The sequence below is a fragment of the Aquila chrysaetos genome, chromosome 22 (genome assembly GCF_900496995.4).
Source record: "Aquila chrysaetos chrysaetos chromosome 22, bAquChr1.4, whole genome shotgun sequence".
NCBI lineage: Eukaryota > Metazoa > Chordata > Aves > Accipitriformes > Accipitridae > Aquila > Aquila chrysaetos.
In genome coordinates this window covers 15,092,058-15,116,122 of record NC_044025.1, presented here as the reverse complement: position 1 = coordinate 15,116,122, position 24,065 = coordinate 15,092,058, and the positions used below count along the sequence as shown (strand labels likewise).

The 24,065-nt window shown below is 41.4% G+C and overlaps 1 protein-coding gene across 3 annotated transcripts; it reads left to right on the top strand.

Moving 5' to 3' along the window:
- Positions 1-1,317: 1,317 nt before the first annotated feature.
- On the top strand, positions 1,318-23,336 carry G3BP1 (G3BP stress granule assembly factor 1). 3 transcript variants are annotated; one of them, XM_029998058.2, is made up of 12 exons: positions 1,318-1,452; positions 13,350-13,463; positions 14,720-14,801; positions 15,153-15,326; positions 16,164-16,254; positions 16,752-16,845; positions 17,237-17,441; positions 18,222-18,323; positions 18,938-19,049; positions 19,473-19,598; positions 19,707-19,816; positions 22,254-23,336. In XM_029998058.2, exons 2-12 carry the CDS (start codon positions 13,369-13,371, stop codon positions 22,458-22,460), a joined length of 1,398 nt encoding a protein of 465 aa, XP_029853918.1. In that variant the 5' UTR covers positions 1,318-1,452; positions 13,350-13,368; the 3' UTR covers positions 22,461-23,336. The 3 variants fall into 3 exon arrangements, with proteins under 3 accessions (XP_029853918.1, XP_029853915.1, XP_029853916.1); XM_029998055.2 differs by having other exon boundaries at positions 19,686-19,816; XM_029998056.2 differs by lacking the exon at positions 1,318-1,452 and adding an exon at positions 13,233-13,251 and having other exon boundaries at positions 19,686-19,816.
- The last annotated feature ends 729 nt before the right edge of the window (positions 23,337-24,065 follow it).

Sequence of the window (24,065 nt, the reverse complement as noted above, 5' to 3'; positions counted from 1 at the left end):
AGCAGGGAAGGTTTTAGGCAGCGTTCAGGGATACGGCGGTGGGGAGGAAGTCACTTTTATAGGGTGAAATATATCTCTGCTTCGTGTCATACATTTGGGATGGGATGCGACACAAACAAATGGAAAGCTGTGCCCTTCTGGGAACTGGCTAGCTCAGGCTGACTGTCTGCTTCCTTTCCCTCCTGCTCTCCTCAGGCTCCTGGACCAGCATGTGCTGGTGAGGAAGGATGTGTGAACTCTGAGGCCTTTCTTCTCCTTTGCAGGACTACTTGGGCTTTGCAAGGTGGGTTAGAAAATGTCCTTGCTTGGCTTGTCTTTCCTCTGGGGCAGATGATCCCTCTGTCTGCTTTGCTCAGAAGTCATGAAGGAAAAGCAGCTGCACGAGTCTCCTGGCTCTGCCGGGGGTCTCCCAGAGACGGGCAGGGGAAGCCAGCCCGTGTTTCTCTAGCCTGGAGACGGTGACCACCACCTTCCGCCTCGCGTGAGCGGCTGGGCCTCTTTCTGGTGGAGGCGGCCTTGGCTGCAGCCCTGCACGGAAGCCCTTTAGCGTGAAAAGCCCCCTTTATCCACCCCCACTGGTGGTTCCTCTCAGGTGAGTGGGTCAGTTCTGCCGGGACCGCGGGTGCCCCGGCCTCAGGCCGGGTGAGCACCTGTGGTGCAGACGAGGCTGCATTCACCCTTACGGGCCTGCAGCCCTCACCCGTGGGGGACCGGGGACTGGGTGCCCCCGTGCCGGGGGAGGCAGCAGCAGCAGGGCCTGAGCGTACAGCACCGCAGCCCGAGGCACATGGCCCGCCCCGCCGCCATGTTGGGCGCCGTCCCCTCCCTCCAGCAGGGGGTGGTGCTGGGCGCGGAACGCCGCCCCTCGTGGCGGGCCGCCTGTCCCTTTAAGAACGCCGGAGGCGGCCTGTCCGTCAGGGCCCGCCGCGCTCTCCCATTGGCCGCGGCGCTCAGCGCCTCACCGAGGAGGCCGTCCTGATCTATAACGGGGTTTACCAGCACCTTCTCAAGGGCGCTGCTGTGCGGCTCAACCATACTATGGCGTCAGGCCTGGCCCGCCCCGCGCGCCTAGTAGCGCGGGTAGCGTCGTCCTATTGGCTAAAGGGGAAATCCATCAGGTCTCGCCCCACCCCGACGGGGGCAGCTCCACGGCCCGTTGGTTGCGCTAGGTGCCGGTCACTCTCACTGCCCCGCGGAGCCAGGCCGCTTGGTTGGTAGATTGAGCTGCCTGTCAGCTGTCCGCCCGCCTCTTTTCCCTCAGTAGGCCAACTAGCATCCGAGTGAAGGCGACCGCCGTTCTCTGATTGGCTGGGCCGCCTCCCGCTGGGGTAGGCTGCGCGCCGGATATATCTAGCCGGCGGCAGAGCACGCCGTTGCGTGAGGTGCTTCTCGTCCGCCGGGCAGGCCTGTGGTGAAGCGGCGCCTCCCGCTCCCGTCCCGCTCCGCTCGCAGGTGAGGGGGAGGGCCGGCGGCCGCGGGGGGAGCGGGCGGGAGTCACCGGCGGGCTCACGTCCTCCCGGGGACGGCTGCGGGCCGCACGCACCGGGCCTGGCCTGAGGCGCAACCCCCCCGTGCCCCCGGTAGGCCGCGGTCTGTTGGGGGAGGGCGGTTGCCGGTTCTTCCCCCCCCCCCCCCCCCGCTCCGTTCCCGGCCCCGAGGCGGCTCCCGCTGTCCCGGTCCCGCGCGCGAGGCCCGCCCGGTCCCGGCGGCGCTTTGTGGCGAGCGCCCTCCCGTCCGACCCCGTGGCCGGGCTTTCGCAGCCCCCTGTGGGGCTCTGGAGCGGGGCCCTCGGGCGGGAGGAACGTCCTGGCCCCGCGGAGCCCTCAGAGGTTTGCGAGGCGGGAGCGGGGTACAGCGCTGCGCTGCTCGGCCAGCAGTTATTTAGAAGGGAGCGTTATTTGCGGGGGGGGGGGGGGGGGTGGGATCGGCTGTTCACGGGCCTTCATTGTGCGGGTCGAGATGTGGAGCTGCGAGCTTTGTTCTCGGCTTTACAGACTCTGGTGTTTTTTCATCCGCTGGGTTTTGTTTTTTTTTTTTTTGTGTGTGTGTTTTTTTGGTTTTGGGGGTTTTTTTTGTTTTTTTTTTAAGGGGGGCGGGGTGGGGTATGAGGCGGCCCGAAGCCTGGCATGTAGCTGAGATAGCCCCTTTCAATAGTTAGTTGTAGGCGGAGGTTGAGGGAGTAATCCTGGGTGCTTACATAGTGAGGTCGTCAGATGTATCAGATCGTAGGTGTCTCCTTTGCTCTAACTTTATAGATGAAGGGAGTCATAATTCGAGCAGAAGTAGAGCGTGTATCTTACCCTGACTTACCGAATGACCTTGGCTGAATCCGAGATTAAGCCAGGGCTTAAAAGCAAAGTAGTGCTCGTATGAAGACTTTATGGCCTCTTGCAAGGCCCTAGATATACTTGCTGGAGGAAGACCAGAAAAAAGGCTTCCATACATCTTTCAGGTACATTTTAGTCTTGATCTGGATGATCTGATGCGTTATTAATTCTCAGCGGGCTTACTTGGTGACCTTTTATGTTAAAGGTTACATGCATGTAATAAGTATTCTTTACAAAGAAAATTATGTTTTGTTTTTTTTTTTTTCACAATTGGTTGAAAGCAGCATTTGCAGCAAGCCGCCATGTTTCCAGTGTGTGCTATTTTTGTCTAGCCTGTGCTCTCACAGCCAGGAGTGACAGCTTTAGGAAATGTGGACACTGCTATCAAGCTCTGAAGGCTAATGCTTCCAGGTGCCATAAATCAAATGTGTGTGTGTGGGGGGGTGTGTCCGATTTGTTTTTAGCTAACAAGACTTTTTAGATTGGTGTCGTAAAGAGAAAGGAGTGCAGAAGTTGACAGACAAAAAACTGCATTTCAAACCTTTTCTGAAATCTTCCCTTTGACCAAGTTTTCACTTTTCTTATTCCCCCTCTGTAAAGAATAGCGTAATGATTTTTCTAAATAGATAGTTCTGTGATACTTCCATGATACTGGTGGTAGCATGTCCACATCCTGTGAAATGAACTCACCTTTTCCTGGGGTGTTTCAGTCAGTATATTTAATGTTGTGAAGTTGTGAGTCTAGCTTTAAAAAAAAAAAAAAAAAAACTTAGTGGATGGAATATATAGCTAAATTGAAGGCTAGCTGTAAGTATTTATGTGCTTAAGGTCTTATATCCTAATAGTCACAGAGCATCTTTATGATGAAGGTCTCCCAACTTTTTGATAGCAGGGACTAGTTTGCTTAAAAGGCAGTGTTAAAACATGCTAGAAAGTGTAATTGTACAAAATCTGTAGAAAAAAAATCAAATCACCATTGGACCCTTTGCAAATGTGTTTCTTATTTTAAATGTAAATCTTCTTTTTAAAAGAACCTTGTATGCATCAGATGATAAATAGTGGTCTCTAGTTCTTGACCTGTGTCAATTAGGCAACTACCTTTTTTTGCTAGGCTGTATTCTTTTAAGTGGGAACTTCTTAAGTTGAAGGCTAGAAAACAAAGTTAAGGTAGAAGACCTAGTGGACAAGCTTTCCTTTGTGTGGGTCAAGTGTAAACGCAGGATCTTCTGTAGGGGTGCTTTGCATTTGCAGTCTAAGAAACAACAAAAACATACAAGAAGACTTGTTTGTACTGTGATTATAAGACCACTGCTCTACTGTTCATTCTGCTGCTGGCACAACAGCATCAGTAGAGTTCAACACAACTGATGATACTCTTAAGTTTGAATGTCTTAATTTTAAACATGAAATCTTTATGCACCTGATGAAATGGCAAGCTCCTTGGTTGTTCAAAAAGCTTGTGTTTGCTTTTTTGCCTTGCAAATTACAAGGTGAACATATACAGAAGAACACTTTTTAATGAAAGTAAAATAAAGCAAAGGTGATGTTACTCTAAGTACATATTGATATTTCTGTTCATACCAGTAGTATCTGTTGAGAGAGCACTCATAAGATTAGCATAAATGGCCTGTTTGATGAGTTAGAAAACGTTTTAATTGATTATTCCAGTTTTTACTATTAGAACCTGGGCATTTTTGTCTGAATAAGTAATGTGACGAATGAAGAATCAAAGAGGAAATCAAAGTAGAGCAGGGCGGTGCTAGTTGTTATGCTGGCTGTAACCTGCTGTGCTTGAAACCAATCAAAGGTGAAAGTGATAGTTTTGACTAGAAGACTGGAAGCTTTTTTACAGGAACCTATATAAAATCTCCAGAGTTGAAGTAATTACTAACTTCTTGCTGAAGCTGCTAATAGACTAGATAATCTTAGCTACCTCACTGAGTAATTAAAAAAAAAAAAATCGGAAGTCTGATCTTTAGCTACTCTAAAAGAATCCCTAAAACTTTGCAAGCAGTGAAAATCATACTGGTCTAAGGTCCTAGTTTTGCTATATTAAGTCTGGACTTCCTCCAGAAACACATAGCTGGTGGAGTACTGCTTTCAGAGCTAGAAGATTGTGAGCTGTCAGTTATGTACAAATAATCTGTTATGAACCTGATTCTTTGCTGAGGCAAATGTGAAATACTGCATTCTAAAATGCTGGTGGCCATCTTTTTTTCTTCTGCGTTGCCCTGTACTGTTTTCTCATTTAACTTAAAATTGCTATTAGGCTGACTTTCTGTTTTGTTTTTAAGTGTCTAACAATGTAACAATGCCATGATGGTTCAGTCTTAAGTGCTAGGATCCAGTTGATATATGAAGGTTAAGAGTCTTCTGTGGCTAAAATGGGTAGAGGTGAAAGGGTTGACTCTCTTTACAGGTATCTGTTGCTTGGCATGCAGAACCTGGTGATTTTAATTCAAGTGGGAGTGAGCTTGAATTTCACTGTAATGTCTGTATAGCTAGGTGTTCTAATCTGCCTTTTCTGACTGCTTATGAGTAACTTTTGCGTTTTACTTTAAGAAGCTGCAGTGGAGCCAAATGGAAAAATTGCAGACCTAAAGAGAAGATGACTGGACCTGCTGCCAACTTCATCGAGTTGTTGGAGCAGCTCTTGGATGTCAAAACAAAACCTGTTCTAATGGCAAAATCATAGGGTCTAAGTAGCTACTTTATCATGAAGCAGTCTGGAGAGCAGTATAGGCATAAAGCTGACTGTTATTTTTCATTTAAAAAGCCCCGAGTAAACAAACTGTTCAGACTAGCACTATCCTACCACCCTTTAGGATGAAATTTGTGTGGTTAAAATGTAATTTTACAGAAAAATACTACTTGTAATTGTAGGGTAAATGAGGTTGGAATAGGTCCAGTTAGAAATGAGAAAGTCCTTCACCCAGGTGTAGGAGAGAGCCTGTTTAGGACAATCTGATTTAGTATTATTAAAAAAAAAAAAGTAGGAATATTTCTGTGAATTCTCAAGGCTTTTGAGTTTTGAGAAAACTCAGATTCTCCTTTTCTTTGTATTGCTAGTTTTTGTGTTGCTGAATAGAAGTGATGATTGTGTGATACAAAGTAGAAAATTGGAAGCCAGTTGATACAGCTTTAAAAAGGAAGAAAGAAAAAAAAAAAAAACCCAAACCCACACCAAATATGCCCAGCACTCAGGGAAGGCAAAGTGTTTTGAGGGGTGAATCCAAGAAACACAACTTGGTGAGAAACTCTTGTGATATCACTTACCTTTAATACTAAATTTTTAAGATTCTTCTACATTACATTCTTCTTTTCTCCCCTTTTAAACAGGACCTAATTTGCTGTTTGTCTTTGGACCTTTATGTTCCTAACTGCAGGAATAACGTCTAGTATCTCTTTCCTTTGCCAGATGAACATTCCTTACTGTATAGGTATAGATGATGGTCTTAACTATCTTGACTTATGCTTTAGGTAGTCAGTATTTTGTTTCTCTGTTTTTGAGCCTAATGCTCTAGAAATGATATTTCTCTGAAATGGTCACTGTTCTTTTAGATTTTGAATAATAGCAGTAGAAATCTTCAGTTTGTCTCTTGCTTGGCAGAGCTGAGCAATACAAAAAGCACTGAATTTTGTCTACAAACTGGCAGACTCCATCATATCCATCAACTTGTGGATCACACTTAGGTTTCTTAGCAGAAACACAGGCTGACTTCTAGAATGACAGCTCTTCTGTAGCAATTCATGGTTTGTTTATTTGTATTCTTATAGTGTTTAAAGGGCTGCGTGTTGCTGCTGAGTAAGGCTTCCCATCTGCCACTGGCAAGCCGAGGGGTTTTTCAGTACTAGCATGGGCAGTGTTGAATGTAATTCTGAATTACTTTTTAATCTTGCAATGAAAATGTTTTTCTTGCATTTAAATTTGGATTGATTGCTTGGATACTTTGATTAGAAAATAGTTAAGTTTCTAATTTGATTTTTCTTATCCATATGTTGTTGTAATGTCTAGCTTTTCTATAGTGTCCCTTGTCAGTATGTCTCAAAGGGCTTCAGAAAGGGGTTCAGGTATTGCTCTACCTTTCTGCAGCACCAGGATAATTAAGCACTGAGAAAGCTGATTGCCAAGGATGCAGCGTTCTGGTTGCTGCATGATTGGTTTTTTTGTTTTTTTTTTTTTTTTTTAGGATCTAGCTCCTTGTAACACCTCAAGTACCCTAGGAACTTAGGCACTGCCTGTCTTTGTAGGTTATGCAGTTGTCATACAGTAGACACTAGTCACTGTAGTGCATGGAGAAATGGCTGTCGTAAGCTTGAGGATCCAGATCCATGTTTTATTAGGTGTTGGTTTTGAAGATTATTAATAAAGGCTCCTCTGTCTGCATGATATGTGTAGCACTTCACACTGCTCTGATCTCGGCTGGGAAGTGCCTGCTTCTGGAAGTTCCTAGTGAATACATATATCTTACAGACTACCTTAATGTTTCCAGGAGATACTAACAAGAGTTGAATGCTGGTAACCTCACAACTTGTTCCAATTTGATCTTCAAATATTTCATTATTCGTTGGAAAAGTTATCCCATCACTAGCTTTCAGGCTCTGGCTTCCAAGTGTCATGCCTCCTGTGAAATAGTGCTACCTTTAAGATAATTTCTTTCAGACGGAATACTTTCCCTCTGAATCTGTCAAAATACAAAAAAGTTGAACCGGATGCAGGCAGGCAACTGTCTGTAATGGCTTCTGTATAAAATACAGGCTGTATTGCTATGACACTGTTCCCTGTGACATTGTCTACTTACGCATCCAGTGGGAGGCAAGTAATGAGACCTGTTTTTTTAAAGGAGATTAGTGTTTTGAGGCTTTGGTTGCTCACTTACTTGAGGTGCTTTTTCAGCACTTCATAATTTAGGCTTGGGGTCAACAACTGGGTGTGGTTTGTTTGGGTGGTTTTTTTGTTCCCCTCAAATAGGTAAGGCTGTGTTAAAATAAGAAGGGTATCTCAAATCTTGGTGTATCTGGTATCTTAGTGTTTTACACATTTCCTTGAAAAGGTTTGCATTACTCTTCCTACTTGAGAGCAAGCTGGTGTAATGATATAACTCCCCAGTTGAGATGGGCCCTGGAATTTGCCTAGTGATGCAAGTTTAGCTTGTTGGTGTTTCATTGTTCACTCTGTAATGTTTTGTATCACAGTTCACACAGGTACCAGCTTCTCCTTTTTTTTTTTGCTTAGTCAGCAGCACTAGCAGGTGCTAGTGATGTAAAATGTATGGGGATTGGAATTAACTGGTATTGCTTTGCTTTTGTTGTTTAACTTTTAATCTATATTGTGTCTGTTGGAGGCATATTAGGAGTTTTCTTCGTGATTTTATTTGTATTGGCTGTCTTTTTCTTGTCCAAAGCAGCGGTTACGCAGCAGTAGTAACTGCTGCTAGTGCTGGTTACTCCATATAGATAAATGGTTTGTGGCTTTGAACATGCTCACCTGTTGCTAAGCAACTTGGAGAAATCCCAGGTGACACTTAATTACGCAATCCTATTAACTATTGACCAGACCTTTAATGTCTAGCAAAATTGCTGTTTGCCAGCTTTGTAGTGTGATGTGCTTAGATACAGACACCTCTCTTCCATGTGAGCTTCTCTGGGTCTTAAGTTTGCAAAAAGCCTTTTTATGTTAAGGAATTGATATCACAATGAGGGAGTAGAGTTGCATGAAAAGTTAGACGTTCTGGTTTAGCGGGGAAAAATAGCTTCATCTGGGTGACACATCAATCGTACTGTCATAGTTGCTTTTGTATAGTTAGAGGTAAAGTTGTAGAAGTGAAAGAACTGAATTATATTTCATAGAAGCTGATTAGGTTGTTGGAAACAGTGTAATAGCTCTATGAAAATATCTTAGTTAAACCTCTAATTAAAAGGATGGGGGGGACAACATGACTGCCTTGGTACTCTGTAAACTCTACTGATTTGTAGAGATGGGCAGGAATGTAGTATTGAATGAGTCATCTTATAGCACACTAATAGCCAAAAGAGAAAGTGTGAACTGCTATAGGGTTGTGCCCTGTGTCTGCTCTGTAATATTCCAATTGAACAGAACTATAATGCGTTGTAGTAACTTTGGATTTTTTGAGACTGTTTCTTGTATTGAAATGCAAGTCAAAAATATGGAGAACAAAGGCATAAGGATAATATTAAAAACAAACTGTGGCCTGTTTAGAATATGCTTCAATGTAAATTTTAACTTGTTTTTCTGTTGGTACTGGTATTTTTCTTGACAGAAGATGTTTAAAATTGCCACACACTTTAGGAAGTGAAGTTTGGTATTTTCTGACTTGCATCTTTTATTTCAATGGGGTCTGGTCCTCTGGCTTGTTACATCAGGCTAAGTGGGTTCTGCAGTCACTGGTTGTCCTGAGAGCCTGAATGTTGTGTGGTGTACATTGGAGAGACTTTGTTGTGTAGGAAGTCTAGTAGAAAAAAAGATTCAGACTAAACTCCTTGTCTGATTTAAAAATAAAAACACTTCAAGTTCAGACAGCAATGGTTAGTTCACTTTCACTGTGTAGCAATTTGGTGGGAAAATACTAACCAATGCTAGCTATTAGGTGTTCTTTGAGTCTATTATATTTCTGAATACTAGTATGCTAATAGGTTTTGTGGACCTAAATCTGAATTTGCCAATACAGAATTTACATAAATGGCTCTAATTTACATAACTGTACTTTAGAAATACAGTGCCTACCATTGATTTTCTGCCAAGTAGGAGCATTGTAACAGATGGCGGAATTTTCCACCAGCCAGGTGATAACCACTGTAAAGGAGGTATTTGTTTTCCTGTAAGTCTCTTGGCTTAAGGAAAGGGCTCAGTTATGTTGCAGAATTGTTCTAGTTCATTTGTTATAATTTAAATTATTGAATTTGTTTTACATATATGGAGTAACATGAATGCATGCTTATGAATGAATCTTAAATCATGTGATTTTCGGCTTTTCCTGTCAGTTTTCACCCTTTCTTCATTACCTCAATTGACACAAAAATGTGTGGGTAAGCTTCTATCAGGAATAATGTAGTGACAGTTCAAGCATTTGATACTATTGTGCTCTGCAGTAGAAATGCAGTATAAAATATTTGCAGTTATTGTTGGGTCAAGGAACAGTGGAGTAATAAATTGCTTATGAGTAGTAAGGAGCAAATATTCTCTCTGGAGATGCTTGGCTTCTATCATTCAGGTTATGCTGGCTGGAGAACAAGAACAGATGGCAACTGGCAGTGTAGCAGCAGGTGCAGCAGGAGTAAAAACAGATTGTTGTCCTCTGATTAGGTCATGTAAAGGTTTTTCCCATTTCTTTTCAGATCCACTTAACAAGAACTGGGCATGCTGCTATTCCTCTTTCCATGTTAAGAGTTAGTTCTGATAGTTTTTTGTTTGGTTTTTTTTTCACCCTTAGCAGTAGGGAAGTCTTTTTTTTTTTTTTTTTTTTTTAGTATGTAAATATGACAGACATAATCAGCACAAGCCCCTTAAAATATGTCTTCAGTACAGCATTGGGACAGCTCAGAACAGCATTGAAGGTGACATGCTAGTGGATTAATATGGGTGAGAACTCTTTCTCTGAGGAGAAATCTGAAAGAGCTTTTGGTGAATGAGCTGTTTGAGTGCTACAGGTAACAGTTTACCATTATGTGAGGATGTCAAGCTTCGTACATTCATATTCTAGAAGCAATTGAAAATAATTCTCAAAAGAGCCCAATTCAGCACTTAACAGAATTGAGTAGAAAACATGCCTATTGACATCTATAGGAATAAGCTTGAATTCCAGGGGAAACTAGTCTTTGCAAAGAAATTAAATGCACTCCTTGCACCTTCTGCACCCTCCCCCTGCCAAAAAAAACCCCAGAAAAAGAAGAGTGAACAAGCAACATGTGTATGCTTTTTTATATAGAGCTCGTCATGCTCCAAACAGTGATCTTGGGTGATATGGTAGGACTGGCTTTCTAACTGTAAACTCACAGCACAGAGGCAAGTTTTTTAACTAGTGTGGAGCAATTAAATCTTGATTTGTCAGTTAAGCTGACTGGGTCTAAAAGTGCAGGTCTTGTCTGTCTGCTGTTTCTACTCTTCCTGCTTTAGGGTCCTCCTACCCCTTGTAATGATAGAGCTTCACAAGTGCTTGACACGAAAAAAAGTTAAATCAGGAAATCAGCAGTGGTACCCACAATTTAGCCTTACTTTACCTGTGGTGTTTTCTTATCGTCTGATGATATTTTGCGGGGATCTAATTTAACATGCACCAGAAGGCAAACAAGTTCATATCTTTGAGGGTTTTGTCACTTCAGACTGTGCTTGATCTTGGACATCTGTATCTGTAATACATTACACTTAAAATTCGAAGGCTTCTTCAAAACCACAGATACTGGGGAACTTCCTAAAATGAAAGCAGTCTGCAGAATCTGAGCACTTCCTGTGGGCCAGACCCAATGATGGAGTATCACTTTCTTTCTCCATGGTTAGCTCTTGAAAATATCCTCACACAACTGAAAGCTTCTGAATGTATAGAAAAGCCTTTTTCAATTCTAGGTCATGTTTGGTCTTATCCTTTCTGCATGTGATCATGTAAGGACTATTTCCCTGTATGGTGGTGATACATGTGCTTTCTACTGAAAGAGTGGGTGCTCAAGTGTACACATTCTCTGGAGCCTGTCAGATCTTTCTCCCCTGTGTTTAAACTTACAAAAAGTGCATTTAAAAAATAGAATGTGTAGACTTTGCATTTATTTTATTTTTAAACTTGCAAAGTGAAAGAAGTATGTGTGTGTGGTTGTGTTAAAAGCAGAGCAAAACACATCAATGTATGCAAAACTATAGCAGTTTTTGTTGTCATATTAATAGCATTCTAGTTATATCTTCTGTTTTGAACCTTAAACTGCATACCTGCCAGGGTAGGAATTTGTGTACTGTATCTCCAGCTAAGCTGGATGTAGTGCATGCTGACCATTGCTGGGAGTTTGGGTGTGATCACATCCTCAAATATATTATCAGTGTGTTCTGCCTGTACGGTTAAACATTGCCTTGTCTTTTGATTACACTATGTTGGGTGTTAGACTACAGTTTGAGATACAAGGAGTTTACCAGGTTGATTTGGACTTAGCTTTATCCAAAATACCAGCTTCTATGTCGTCTTTTTTTGTATGTTCTTCTCTTTTGGAGTTTGAAGCTTCTGTTTTGCATTCCTGATACATCCAGCAGTATGGTTGTAACTTCCTTTGCAGGCCTGTATATAGTGTGCATTTGAAACTGTCACTGTAATAACACTAACCTGGTAGGTCATTTTTGTCTTTTGAAGCTATAGTCTGTTGTCAGTTCTTAGCATTTAAAGGACTACTTCTGTGAAATTCAGCAAATGTAATGAAAGTGTCAAACAAGATCCTTGGATGAACTGGAACCAGGCACAGTACAAGTATATGGGAGGGACAGTCTGTTTTTCTTTCCCCCTTGCTTTGTTCAGATGATAGTTGTGGGCAACTCTGTTTACCAAGGATACAGGATGCTGTTATGTATAGTGACAAGAGAAAGCTTGTCTTAACATAACTGCCTAGGCATGAACTTTGCACACTCCATCTGGATTAGTCTATGCTAGAGGACTTAGTTTGACTTCCTTTTTTTAGTTGATGCTGCCACTTCTTGGAGCTATTTATAGTTGTGCAGTCTTAAATAAAAGCAGATAAGTAAATGATGACTCCTGAATTGCTTTTTAGAGGGCTGAAGTTAGTGTATTGGTATCGATTTGCACAACACACCCGAAGTATGTGCATATTGAATTTGCATACCATGTGTTTGCGAAAGTGTTGTGTAGGGGAAGGGATTGGGGGTCAGTAATGGGCAGAAGGTTCTTTCAGCTGCTACATGTGGTCTTTTAATGCCCTTTTCGTTAACATCTGCTTGACTTATTGCAGATCGCACTTTCGCTAGCTCTTTACTGTCGGCACTACAGGGCCTGAATAGTTGCAGGAAAATTAGCTATCATATAGTCTGATAGATCAACAGCAAAACTGTCTGCTAAGCACCCATTCTGCTGCCTGTTGGTATAATTGAGCATGATGCAGAAAATCTACTTTTTCTGTATTAGGTAGCAAGAATATGGTCTGGTATCAGTGTTTTTCCCTACCAGTTTGAACCTATTTTGTATGAGTTTGAACAGTGTGTATGAGTATTTGAAAGCAAGGAAACACAGGAATGTGCTTTGGTTTTGGCTGATGTGGACTGGAGATGTATATATTGTGTGATTTACCTGCAAAGACTTTCTTTTTGTAACTTACAGATCCATGGAAATTAAGTAGAAGGTACCTAGATCAATTTGACCCTGGGCCTAGGTATGGGTGGTGCTGTTCATTTGATTGGTCTTCTGGGTTTAAGGGAGAGGTGACTTGCTGAGTTTGGAAGCAAGGGAAGGGCAGCATGCATTTGTTTGTAGCAGAGTCATTTTAATATAATCCGATATTCCTCTACAGCGCATGTCACTCACAAGCAAGGAGTGCTGTGCTGTTGATAAAAATAGATTGGACTTGTTCTGACCTTTTAAAAATGCCCCTAATACACTAGCACAGGCTTTGCCTTAGAACACCTGACTTTTAATTCTGATTGTGAAGTCAAGTGAGGTAAGTAGAATTTGGATCAACTGTAAATGACTTAGCCACTTAGCAAATCCTCTTGAAGAACCATACTTGCTTGCCACCTGCTTTTTACTGAGGGTATGTAGGATGATTAAATGCTGGCATGTTATGAGGTAATCTCCCTCGCCCATGCAGCCTCTCCCACCACTGGTTTGGTACCCAGCAGTCCTCTCCTCAGCACCAAAGACTGATGACTCTGAAAACACGTTGGTTTAACTGCTTACTGTGGTAAAACAGCTAATGGGTTTTGGTGCGTGCTTTCCACTGTGATTACATGGCTTATGCTATCAGTGTGTGAGCAGCAATGTGAAATGCTCATGTTTTATGAAGCTTTTGATTTTTCCATAGTTTTCAGTTGACCAAAGAAATGGTGATGGAGAAGCCAAGTCCCCTGCTGGTCGGGCGGGAATTTGTGAGGCAGTACTATACTCTGCTGAACCAAGCACCTGACTATTTGCACAGGTAAAGCTCCGCTTCACTTTATTACCTATTTTTCTGTGTGAATTTCTTAATTTCTATGTTAAAATTGGTGAATAAGCTTATTACCAGGTCTTGGCTTGCTGAACTTGGACACTTAATCTGATTTACTCAAGACAGATGCTGGGTATAGTTTGCTTTCAGTTTTGATCAGCTGTGTTAAAACATGGATAATAATGATTACAGGAATTATATAAATATCTGTGTTCTGGTTGTTACTGAAATGCTGCTAGGCATGTATTCCAAGCAAAAAAGAAGAAAAAATGTGAATCAAAATGCGTTGCTTTCTACTTCTAGTTGTAATCAATATAAATGAAAGTTGGATAAATGTTATTTAGTTAAGCATTTTTGTAGTTTTGTCTTGATACACTGCCCCCTGACTAGGGGAAGAACATTGAAAATGGTGTGTGCTTGTATATTGGTATGTCTCAGTAGTCATATCAGCAGCTCTTTCTTAAAGGAAAATCAGAGAAATTATGAATATGCAGCAAACAACAATCTGTTATCTAAATAAATTGGTCCTGTTTGATTTGACAGGTATCCTACACTGCTAGAACTAACCTCGTTTTTGAAGATAGGCTTTGTTTTGCTGTGCTTGGAGTAGCTAGACAAACAATTTCTGAAACCTTCCTTCTTCCAATCTCAGGAACACTTAGAGTATTTCTCCACTTGGGTGGACAGCTGACCTTGTCCATTTGGGTCAGAGGAAAGTTTACAATGAGCCACAGAATTCAGTTCTAGTCCTTTATCTGCTGGCAGAATGGAGTCGCATGATGTTTATGACACTTTAGCTTGTAATCCCTCAGTTATAAAAAGGAAGATTGACCTGCAGTACTTTCTTTACTGTAGATGAACAAAAAAGTACCATTGCTCCTTGCTCAAGCCTTAAACTAGAAATTGAGGGGAAGCATTCAGCATCCTGGGTGTTCGGAGTACTATGTTGCTTTAGGAACCTTGTACAGAAAGGAGAGAATGGGATTGGATCATCTAGCTCCTATGAAACTGGTTTTGGCTGTTAGTGCTTGGGTATCTGATATATCTGAATGCTACAGGTTACACAGGAGAACTTTGCATTCCCCCCGACCCCAAATTGCTAACAGAATTATGGAATTGTATGGCTGTATTCCAATAATTCAGACAGAAAACTTGCTTGAGAGTATATTATTCATAGTGTACTCTAATGTAGAGGCTCAATGTTCTTGCATAACAAAGCTTAGTGTTAAAATATTTCTTTTCAACAGGTTTTATGGAAAGAACTCTTCCTATGTCCATGGTGGCTTGGATTCCAATGGAAAACCAGCTGACGCAGTCTACGGGCAATCTGTAAGTACTTAAAACTTATTGTTCTTTCCTTCTTTTTTGTCACCTTTGTGGTTGAGAAGAGACACATATCCAGCTGTGATTCATTCCCCTTTGTCCAAGTGCTTTCTGTAAAAAATGGGGAGAGAAAACTGTTAACTGTAAACAGCAATAGTTAGGCAAGATATGCTTCCTTTATTAAAGTTCATAATGTAAAATTGCTTGCAAAGCAAACTTAAAGATCATGCTGCCAAGCTTTCTCCCTAGAGTTAGGGAATATATTATGAAACAGTTTTATGTTTTTGCTTTCTTTGAAAGCTGCTAACTTGGCAGAAATGGCTTCTGCAGTGTAACCTGTGTACCATTCTTTCATAGGATATCCACAAGAAGGTGCTGTCATTAAACTTCAAGGATTGCCACACAAAGATTCGTCATGTGGATGCCCATGCTACTCTCAACGATGGTGTTGTAGTCCAGGTGATGGGAGAGCTCTCCAATAACATGCAGCCTGTGCGCAGATTCATGCAAACATTTGTACTTGCCCCTGAGGTATGCTGTATTGAGTGCTAGTGTTACAGTGTTTCTAATATCATGTCAGGATTAATGAGGCCTCTCTGGTTCAGTGTCAGAATCTGAAGGGTTAGACTGGGAAGGTGGCTTGCTACAAAATTCAGCAGTAATGTTCTGCAAATTCCTTAAGAAATTACCCTACTTCTGTATGGTCATACGTTAACCTTGGATATCATAATTACAGTTGTAAATATCCTAACTTTTGGCTACTAGGTATGTGTAATGCCTATTTTTTTCTTAAGCGTTTTAAAGTTATTTTATCTTTAATTTGCCCTCCTAGCAACTGGTCCTCTTACTGAAAAGATCTAGTAGAGAGAAGAAAACGCTTCCTGTCGTTTGTAGACATGGGTTCCAGACTTTCTTGTTGTATAAAGCGCTGGCTTAGCATTTGAGGTGGCTTTTTAAATAGACACCTTTTTTGAACAAAACAGCTCACATAATTGAAAATAATAGTGAAAAAGGAGTATTGCAAGATAACTTTATTTTTCAATTTGACTTGGAGCTAAGAATTGATACTTTAGATCCCAGAAAGTTCTCACTCCTACTTTCTCAGTGTTGTGAGCTATTGGAATTAAAAGCACTAATACGACTTTTTCCATTTTCCATGCATTGTTCCATGCATACTTGGCTTGCTAGTATGATGCATCTTCTGCCACTCCCTGAAAAACACATGTTTTCTTGAAGGAGGCAAGTTTGGATTAATCTTATATGGGAAGGATGATTTGCTCAAGCTGTTCTTGTTTTCTCGTTATTTCAGTTTTTACATTGCTGCAATTGGTGTAATTGAATCAGTTCTTCCCTTTGATTTGCTTCCAGGGTTCTGTTGCAAACAAGTTTTATGTCCACAATGATATCTTCCGCTACCAAGATGAGGTTTTTGGTGACTCTGACACCGAGCCTCCAGAGGGTAAGAAGCAGGAATTTTTGGATGGTTCTACTGGTATTTGTTTCTGGGTCTATATCAACACTCCATTCTCAGATCAGAGGAAATCTTGCTGGAGAAGGCAGATCAGCATTAAGCTTTGTGTTCTAGATTTTTTCCTTGCCTGTAGTTTCCTTGCTCTCCAGCAAGGAGTTGTGACATGCAGGTGATTGTTATTTTTCTGGCATATTCTATTTCTATTAAAAGAACTGTGAGACTTGCTTTAGCAGTTGCAGTCAGATTTGTAGGCTATAAATCTGCTTCTCTGAAGTATTTGGAATATGTTTGACCTTGGTCAAAACTGAGTAACTGAAGTGATAGCAGAAGTATAAGGAAGTGTCTGTTCCATGTCACATCTTGGTAGTGCTTCCCGTGTGGTCTTTGGCAGGGACTTCACCTGCATGTTATGGAAGATGCCTTGTGTTTGAACCAAGTACTAAACACGTGTGTGGTGTATTTTCTCCTTTTTTAACTTTGTTTAGAATCAGAGGAGGAAGGGGAGGAACCTGAGGAAAGACAGCAGACACCTGAGGCTGTTCCTGATGATACCGGTGCTTATTACGAGCAGGCTGTCAGGTAATAATATCTTATTAGATGAAGTCAGATGTTGCGTAATACAGACTGCTTGTAGAACAGGTCAAATGAATTTACTGCTGCTCATGATTTTCTTCTTTGACGGTCAAAAGATTTCTGTTTATTGGGCAGCTGAAACCGAAGTGTTGTTAGGCTGAATGCAGAGACTCTGGATTTTCAGTAGATGTAATGCTTTTTCTGCTCTATAGTGTAACAATGTGAAACTTGCATCCCTGTGCAATGTGGCCTTATTTAGACAGATTAGCCTTGTTCTTCCTCACAAATGCAATATGCCTCACTTCTGTATTGGACAAGTAGCATTACTTACTACCCAGTAATAGAATCAAATACAATACCACCTCTTTTTCTTGATTTTTGTGGTGCTGTATGATAGCAATGACATTGAGGAACACCTGGAAGAGACGGCTGCAGAGGCGGAGCCTGAGCCAGAGCCAGAGCCTGAACAGGAACCTGAACCAGAGGTGCATGAAGAAAAATCTGAGCCAGTATTAGAGGAGTCGGCTCCAGAAGAGACTGTGGAAAAGAGTCCTTCTCCAGCTCCTGCTGATCCAGCTCCTGCAGTGCAAGAGGACTCCAGGGTAATGACAGTGGATGGCTCTTTTCTGTGATGTGGTAGTTTCATCACAGTATGTTTGACTCTTCTGTTGTTTTACAGAGCACGATCCTCTCTCTGGCAAGAGGAGAAATACCTGGAATTAGAAGTGTTTAAATGCTCTATAATTCCCTGCCCAAATTACTCTTCTCATGACCAGTTGCCTCCTTCCCATTTGTTCCTACACAATAATAGGTAGTTGAAATTCTAGCTAGTAGCTAGTTGGTTAAAATACTAGGAACTAAGATAGGGCTTTGTATAATTGGTCGGTATAGGAACTGTGGCAGCAGTGAGAGGCTCAGATTCTCTGTAAACAGAGCTTCTGAAATTCTGAACAGACTGAAACCAACATGCTGAATCAGAAGAATGGGAGAAATGTGACTTTATTTCTACCTGGAGATTTTTGTCACTCTTCAGTGTTGAGAGAGGCAAAAGTGGACAAATGGGTACTCAGGAAAGCAATACTTTGGTTAACCTTGGTGTGATACTTGGTCTTAGGCTACTGCTGTGTCCTATTTCAACTCTATGTAGAATTTAGAAATAGGGTGGAAGTGTGACTGCATTGTCATTACACTATGTCTTTTGAATGTAAATGATTTATGGGGAAACTGTTAGCAGCAGGATCCCGAATTTCAAGGACAGGTTAAAATTTATTACTGTTATCCTGTGTCTGTTAGCTGTGCTATCAGGAATATCTTTCAGAAGGATAAAAGCATCTGGAATTGAGTTACAATCTTCTCTCTCTTCTTCTTTTTTTTTTCCTTAGACATTTTCCTGGGCATCAGTAACCAGTAAGAACCTCCCTCCAAGTGGAGCTGTTCCAGTATCAGGAATACCACCTCATGTTGTTAAAGTACCAGTCTCGCAGGTAGGAATCCAGCACCTAGAGAAGTTTAAGTGCTAAACTGGCTGACAGTAAACTGAGGTGGGGAAAAAAATATAGTGAAATCCACTTGCTTATAATCTGAATTTTCAGAGACTCCAAAGACTTTAAAATTCAATTTTTCCTGATAGACTTCATAAAAATGTTATTTCTTGGCTTGAGAAGTAATTGTTTCTCATGGAGAAAAACCAGGGAATGTTCATGCAAGTGCTGGATGTATCTCCCATTGCACCCTCTTAAGGAAAGATGCAACTTTTCTTTTTCCACTGCCTATTCACGAATGAGATTTTGTCGTGTATGCATTTATGTAATACAGTCTATCTGCATAACTGCCGCTGCCCTTTGGGCAGACACTTTATTGTATATAACTGTGCATGGGGTGACTTTGAAATTCTAACTTAGTCAAGTGACATGTTTGCTTTTAGCCTATAAGCCAACATGAGCTAACATGCATTTTAGTCACAGGTGGAAAGAACTATGATTTTTTTTCCTGTATTTTCAATTTATTTTATCAACAACTTGATAGTGAGCTCTTAAAAGCAGAACCCTGCTGTTATGTCTGATTCTTTCCTGTTAAGTCCTTTTTTAAATTTCTACAGCCTCGCCCTGAGGCAAAGCCTGAATCTCAGACCCCACCTCAGAGACCGCAGAGGGATCAGCGAGTGAGGGAGCAGCGAACAAGCATCCCACCACAGAGGGGTCCTAGACCAAGTAAGAGAAGCTACAAAGAATAAAGTGTTTCCCCTATTTGATGGTTTTGGGGAAGCAATATGATGATTAAAACTTTAAAAATCTAATTAATTTTGTCAGTACGCGAATGATTCCTACTTTTGTGGATATGGTTATTTTAGATGATCTTGGTCTGAATGTCTGGCAAGCTTTAGAGCTGAATTTCACTAGCATTCTATTGAGGTATCTAGGTTTCTACTCAAGTGTTTGGCTTCAGTCAGGTGATAAAAACCAAACAGTTACAAACTTGCTAGTGTAGAATGCTTGCCTTTCTATATGAATGGATAAATAGAGTGTGTATTCTGATTCTTTTATAAGGTGCTAATTCTGACCATGACTTGGTTTTTTTGTTTGTTTGTTGCGGGGACTGGCTTTTCTCAAACAAGTCTTACTTTTCTGTTCAAGTTCGTGAGGGTGAACAAGGCGATGTGGAAACGAGACGAATTGTGAGATACCCAGACAGTCATCAGCTGTTTGTTGGGAACCTTCCCCATGATGTGGATAAAACTGAACTTAAAGACTTTTTCCAAAGTAAGTTAGTTGCTTTGCTGTACTCTCAGGGTTTGGGGGTTGCAGCCATAAGCGTGGTCAACAGAGCATTCTAATGTATGACCCAAGAACTTGGCTTTTCTCTTGCAGGCTATGGCAATGTTGTTGAACTCCGCATCAACAGTGGTGGAAAGCTCCCCAATTTTGGGTTTGTGGTGTTTGATGATCCTGAACCAGTTCAGAAGATCCTTAGCAGCAGGGTAAATAAACTGCTAGTCAGTGGTTTTTGGTCTGTTAATAACAGGCAATGTTTTTCAGATTACTCTAACAATAAAAGATTCCACTTGGTCCCTTTAGCCTTTCTTGAGCATCTTAAAGTAGGTGTGATGTCTTTCCCTCCTATTACCAAGACTTGTGCAGCATTTGTACAGATTGAGTCTTTTGTCATTGAAGTAACAACTTAGCTGAACATGGATTTATTTATTATAGAGCCTTTTTCCAATGGGAAGTTGCTGAGCTCTACACAGGAAGCAGGTAAATAGCTTTCAGGAAGGCAGGGCAGAGAGAGTCTGACCCTATGGATAAGTAGAATCTCGTTTGTCGAAGAGGTTGAAAGGAAGAAGCTATACTAGTATTCAGGTTGAAAAGAATTTGTGCTAACAGAAGCAGGTGGTACCTGCTTGCTTGTTAGCATTAACTGCAAATGCAAAATGTGCACCCCATGATTGTACGGTGTGGTGTAGGCAATGAATCTGGATGCACCATAACAGCTGTGCAGTGTGCTTGCTTACAAACTAGCTTTTCACCAGACAGGGACATCCTTTCTTCTTTACTTCCTTACTGTACAGCAGTATTGCCAGTATATTTGTTCTTAAATTGAAAGGTAACTTGGGTACAGATTTTTTAAACCTTGAGATTTGGTCTGAGCTTGGGATATTTCATGTGGCTAGACACCTTTAATTGTGGGAAGCCAGCAGCATTTGTAGCAATGGTTATGAAGTCCAGCAGCCCTAGTTCTTTTGCAGGGAGCTGGTGATTCAAGATGGAATGCTGATAGAGAGTTGCTTCCTTAAGTGCTTTCCTGCTATCCTGGGCTGAGCAGTTCCCATGTGGTCTAGGGTAAAGTCTAAACCAGGTGATTTGAAACCAGTGCTAAACGTAGATTGAGTAGATCTGGTTGACTTTGGCCTGAATTGGTGTGGGAACAAGTAGTACAGCAACAGCGGGTCCTTAAGCCATTTCTTAGCTGCAAGCAATATGTGAACACCTTCAGCAGTCACTTAAACTTGCATGTTTGAGTTTTTGCTGGAACAAACTAGAAATGTTCACTCATGAGTTCTCTTGCAGTGGGAGGGGTAGCTAGGAGCTGAGGGCCAGACTTCATGTCCAGGGAATACCGAAGGCACACTCAGCTGAGGGATTTGTGGCCTTTGTTTACTTGTTCAACTGTGCCACTCTGTGTAACTGGAGCTGGAGAAGAGAGTGAATGCTGTCTTCCAGGTTAGGCTTTGAATGTGTAATAGTTTGTGCGCTCAAAGTATCTTTTCTGCAAGGCTAAGTTATAATGGATGGGCATGGCTTTCTGAAATAAGATTTATTTTTTTTTTTTAGATTTTTTTTTTATAGACTTAAGTCCTATAAAAGCAGTTTAACACACCTTCTACCCTGCTTTGAACAGTGCTAAATTCTGTTTGTAGTATCCATTGTGTAAATTGTTTTGCAGACAGGTCTGGTGCTTTGAGCAAACATATGTCCTGAAACAGCAGGACTTTTTTCAGGATAAGCTTTGCTATAAACAAGTGTAAAAGGCTTTGGTAGACTGTTAGCCAGTGAAGCTAAACCTGATGTCTGCTGCCTGATATGAAATGTAGGAGTTTACACTGGAGTCGGTAATAAGGCTGTAACATGATGCTTTTTGATCTTTGTCCAGCACAGCTGATGGCTAGAGGAGGTCAATGTTCTTCATCCTTAGATCAGTTCTACTGCTATAGTCAGTTCAGTAGAAGTGAATGGCTAATCTTTCCATTCGATGAGAAAGCATTGTGCCTCTGCCAGTGATGGATCGTATTTTCCATGTTTGTTATGCAACTGCAGGAATAATTTGAAACAAGTGAGTCCTCATTCCTGTAGTTCATGGATTCTTGCAGACTTCGACTTTTTGTCTGCAATGGGGTTTGTGGGATGTTGCAGTCCTGCTCCTCTCTGTTCTTGCTTCAGTGAGGTTTCCCAATCAAGTGACCACTTGTCACTGCAACTCTGAAAAATTGAGCTTGACCTAAGTGAAAGACTTCATTGGCCTATATAGCAAGGTGGGAGAGAGGATCTGACATTCTTCATGCCATAAGAAAAATCAACTGGGACCCTGCATGGTGGCAGACTGTGAATTGCTACATATTAATGAAAGGAGGTTACCATTGATAGTTAATTCCTTTTCTAAAAGGTGTCAGAATGCTCAGTGTTAAGCCTGAGATTGCTTTTCAAGTGTCACTTTCACATCTCTTTTTGTATCTTCTTCAGTAAAGCCACAAGACTTGGATGTGTAGTTTGACTATCACCATTTTCTAGTAACCAATCATAAACCACTTCAGTTTTCTTTCATGGAGAGGAGGATGTGAGACAAGGTTGCAGAAATCTGCTTGACATTGAAGAGTTACTGGTGAGTCATTAATGAAAGTACCTTTTCTGCTTTTGTTGCAGCCCATCATGTTCAGGGGAGAGGTGCGCCTGAATGTGGAGGAGAAGAAAACGCGAGCTGCCAGGGAGGGTGACCGCAGAGATAACAGACCACGTGGACCTGGAGGCACTCGTGGGGGGCTGGGAGGTGGGATTCGAGGGCCTCCACGTGGAGGAATGTCCCAGAAGCCAGGATTTGGAGCTGGAAGGGGGATCGGGCAACGCCAGTGAATACATCACGGATGTTGACATGGTGGCGCAAACCCTTTTTCCTGCAGATTTGTGAATTTCAGCCTTGGGTATCTTGGAATGTGGCCCTAGCCTGTTATAGACTGCTACGTTTGATACTATTTTGGCCCCTTTTTGTTTGTGTTATGGTTTTGTGATTTTTTTTTTTCTAGTCCTTGTCCCAGATTCCAGCTTTGTGGAACAACGTTTTAGGAAAAGTGGATTTTAAAAAGAAAAGAACTGAGTTTTCTTGTTCACCTCAAACTTACGGACTGGATTTTTTTGGTACCAGTGGTTTTTCCTAAAGGAATGTCTCTTTATTTTTTTCTTTTTCTTTGTTCTCCCCCCTTTCTACTGAATTTGGGTGCGTTTCAGTCAGTGGAATAATATTTCACGTGCATGCGTTCAAGAGCCTGTAGGAAAACATAGTACCTGGCAAGTATTTCAAGGGCAGAAAAACAAAACTATTGATTTATTCCTTGAGGGTCATAGCAACATCCTCTGGTCCGGACATATTGCCACTTGAAAAATTGACATTCACCTTTCTCTTTGTGGCGCTGTAAAAGTGGAATAATGGGTATCCGTAGAATCTTTTTTCTTTTGATACATGATCACAGAAAGGAATTCGAACTACTGTTTTACCACTTTAAAATTTTGGATTGTGGGATAGGTTTTAAATGTCTAGAACTTGACTCTTAAAACACTTTTCCTGAACTTGTGAAATTTTTTATTGAAATAGGGAGTTTTTTTCATGTTTAGTTTGTATTTGTATAAAAAAAAGCAAAATTGTTGTGCCTTCTATTTATCTCTCATTCCAGTCTTGGCAAATTGTTTAAAAAAAAAAAAAATAATAAAAAAGGTCTAGATTTGCTTTATCAAGTCAAGAGTATGTTGGAGTTTTTCCAAGGGGAAGAGGTTCTTCCTTCAGTCACTAGGTTTACTAGGTAGAGGTGGTTATAGCTGAAATTTTTAATACCTTATCTTCATCAGTTTGGCTGCATTTAAATAATTGAAAACAAGTACTTTTTGGATGTAGAATTTAATAACTTTGATTTGAGGCCCCATTACAAATGTTGCAAAAGTACAACTGAAGCATAAATACCTCTATCACATCCTTTACAGGTCAAACTACTGTATGTAATAGTTATCTTTGCAGTTTGGGCATTAATTTCATCCCCTGCTTCTGCCAGCCCTGAAGTGGATGGATGGCATTTTTGTCAGAAGTACATAAGGTGCCTATCTGTCCTGGTGTTTAAAAAAGGTGTTGAACGCTCTCTACTGCCTCTGAAAGAAGATGAAATTGAAAATAAAATAGAAAACTGGGTAATTTCAAAGAGATCTTGTAAGACTGCACTGCGCAAAGCAGTATTATTTCTGTAATGTGTGGTGTTAAACGTCTGGATGAAAACGGCAAGTTTGATTCTACACCAGACCTTCAGAGCTCTTGGTAATACAAAAGAGCTGCTTAGTAAGTTTGCTTATCTGTGTCAGGGTTCATTGTTTCTGTATTTTCGTGATTTATTGATACAATCACTGTGCATATGCAGTATATCTCTCTTGACCTTTGCTTGCTTTAAAGCTAGAGCAAAGCTGCCCTTGCCTGAAGGG